At 38.9% G+C, this 2,690-nt stretch overlaps 1 protein-coding gene across 1 annotated transcript in view; it reads left to right on the top strand.

The window, feature by feature from the left end:
* LOC102765870 (E3 ISG15--protein ligase HERC5) overlaps nt 1-2,690 on the top strand; it is a gene marked incomplete at its 3' end in the record, with an annotated part of 19,851 nt that overhangs the window by 3,005 nt on the left and 14,156 nt on the right. Inside the window, exon 2 of the mRNA XM_015561520.1 lies at nt 232-362. Coding sequence (XP_015417006.1) covers nt 232-362 — 131 coding nt within the window. The remainder of the gene's footprint in view (nt 1-231; nt 363-2,690) is intronic.

The following is a 2,690-nucleotide window of genomic DNA, read 5'->3' as shown; positions in this document are numbered from 1 at the left end:
AAGGGACTGGGTGCCACCATCTTGTGACTGTGGGCTCTGCCATCTTTGAGGGTGTGGCAGTCAATTAGCATATTCCCTCCTTATTGGCTGTGGGCACCACCATCTTTGCAATGGTGTGAGGGTCAATTAGCATATTCCCTCTTCATCAGATAGGATGGTGCCTTTGCCCCGATCAATACAACTTCTGTGTCGCCTTTCTCTAGAATCTGATTTGAACTTCCCTTTCCTTAGGATGGGCTCCTGTTTACTTTTGGTGCTGGAAAACATGGGCAGCTTGGTCACAATTCAACACAGAATGAGTTAAAACCCTGTTTGGTGGCTGAGCTCCTTGGGAATAGAGTAACCCAGATAGCATGTGGAAGGTAAGTTGTAAAGTGTTGATGGAAGTTGATAAAATCACTAGAATAAGATCTGGTTGGTAGTTAAATAAAATTTCCATTGGTTTCATTGAGATAAAAGTATTAAACATTTTTAAGTGGAGATGCTTCATTTACTATTTTAGGTAATAGTAATTTTTCTTTAGTACACATGTTTGTTTTCATTGATTTTTTAAAAATATATTTTTATTGATTTCAGAGAAAAGGAAAGGGATAGAAACATCAATAATGAGAGAGAATCTGATTGGCTTATCAATAATGAGAGAGAATCATTGATTGGCTTCCGCCTTCATGCGCCCTACTGGGGATTGAGCCCACAACCTGAGCATGTGCCCCGGCACCGGAATCGAACCTGGGACCCTTCGGTCCATAGGACAACACTCTATCCACTGAGCCAAACCGGCTAGGACTGATTGGTTGTTTTTTTTTTAATGAACAAATGCATTCACCTTCTAAAGCCCCTTCAGTGAAATACCTTTGTAATTGTTCAAATGCACTTTGTCTTTACAAAAAATGTCATCATTTATTTGGGAAAAATTGAGACAGACTCATAGAGAACGTACTAACAGCTGTCAGAGGTGAGAGGGGTTGCCAGGTTAGGTGAAAAAGGTGAAGGAATTAAGCAAAAACACAAACAAAACCAAAAAACCTCATAGAGACAGACAGCAGTATGGTGATTATGAGAGGGAAAGGGGTTGGGGGGGAGGTTATACGGGGATAAATGGTGATGGAAGGAGACTTGACTTGGGGTGGCGAACATACAGTACAATATACAATATCAGTACAAAGATGATGTATTATGGAATTGTACACATGAAAACTACATAATTTCATTGACCAATGTCACTCCATAAATTCAATAGAAAAAATAGATAAGCAAACAGGAATCACAAAAAATTATTCATTGATAACCCCTCAGGGGCCATCATACTTAATCACCACAGTTCTCTCAGAGTGATTGCAGTCAAGTAGAAGACAAAGTCATTTGTGCTTTTGAGTAAAATATTCTTGAGAAATTTGATTTTCACAGCTTTTTTTTTTTAACAAAAATAGAAAAACTTTCTCAAGCTCCTTGGTTTACTTAATCATTTTCTTCCTTGAACCTCAATCAATCCACTTCTCATTAGTGGAAATGTTGGGTCTTGGGGGTTAAGAAGTATTTTCACCCAGATACTTGTATTCTTTTCCACACTAAACACAAGCAAATTCAGACTGTACCGAATATTGGGTTCATTTGTTTGTTTACTAATCCTTTGCTGTTAAAAAAACTGGTGTATGTACTTTTAGAAATAGACTCTATGAGTGGTTCTCAACCTTCCTAATGCCACGACCCTTTAATACAGTTCCTCATGTTGTGGTGACCCCCAACCATAAAATTATTTTCATTGCTACTTTATAACTGTCATTTTGCTACTGTTATGAATAGTAATGTAAATATCTGATATGCAGGATATATTTTCATTGTTACAAATTGAACATAATTAAAGCATAGTGATTAATCACAAAAACAATATGTAATTATATATGTGTTTTCTGATGGTCTTAGGCGACCCCTGTGAAAGGGTTGTTCATCCCCCAAAGGGGTCGTGACCCACAAGTTGAGAACCACTGCTCTATGATCTTGGAGTAAAATTACATAAATGAATATTATGAAGGTAGACCAGATTATTGGGGTGGCATAATTCTCTGCATTCACTAATGTCTGCATTATCCAAAGAAGCTATCACCACGTTGGGTTTTTCCTAACACACATTCCTTAGTGTAGCATGTGTTACAAGAAGAGGAGTCGTCATGTTAGAGATGTAATGCAAACCAGGGCAGTACCCCTGTTAACACAGAAGAATTCTCTGGAAATCCTCACAGAACTCACTGAAAGCTGTTATACTCATGGTCACATTGATTACAAGAGGAAGACACAGATTATAACCAAAGGAAGAGATGCATAGGACAGCATCTAGGAGGGTCCAAATGAGGGGCTTCAGGCATCTGCTCCCCTTGACAGTGTTACCTCCTCCCTGCCTGATACATGGCCACGTGTAGAGTATTGCCAACCGGGGAAGCTCACCACCCAAGTACAAAGTTGTTACTGTGGTTTCATTGCTTAGTCGTGATTGATTGAATCATTGTCTAGGTCCGTGGTTCCCAGCGGGGGCCCCACAGGGGGACAATTTGATTTTTAAGGGGGGCAACTTGAGAACGAGTTATCAACAGTGAATTTTTTTCCATTCCTTATGGTTCTAGGGGCCTCATATATAGTATGTAAATATATATGATGACATATTTATGCATTTCACTTCTCTCTTATGTTTTGAA

The sequence above is a fragment of the Myotis davidii genome, unplaced genomic scaffold, assembly GCF_000327345.1.
Source record: "Myotis davidii unplaced genomic scaffold, ASM32734v1 scaffold356, whole genome shotgun sequence".
Lineage (NCBI taxonomy): Eukaryota > Metazoa > Chordata > Mammalia > Chiroptera > Vespertilionidae > Myotis > Myotis davidii.
The sequence above is the reverse complement of the archived record's forward strand: the minus strand, read 5'-3'. Positions and strand labels throughout refer to the sequence as shown.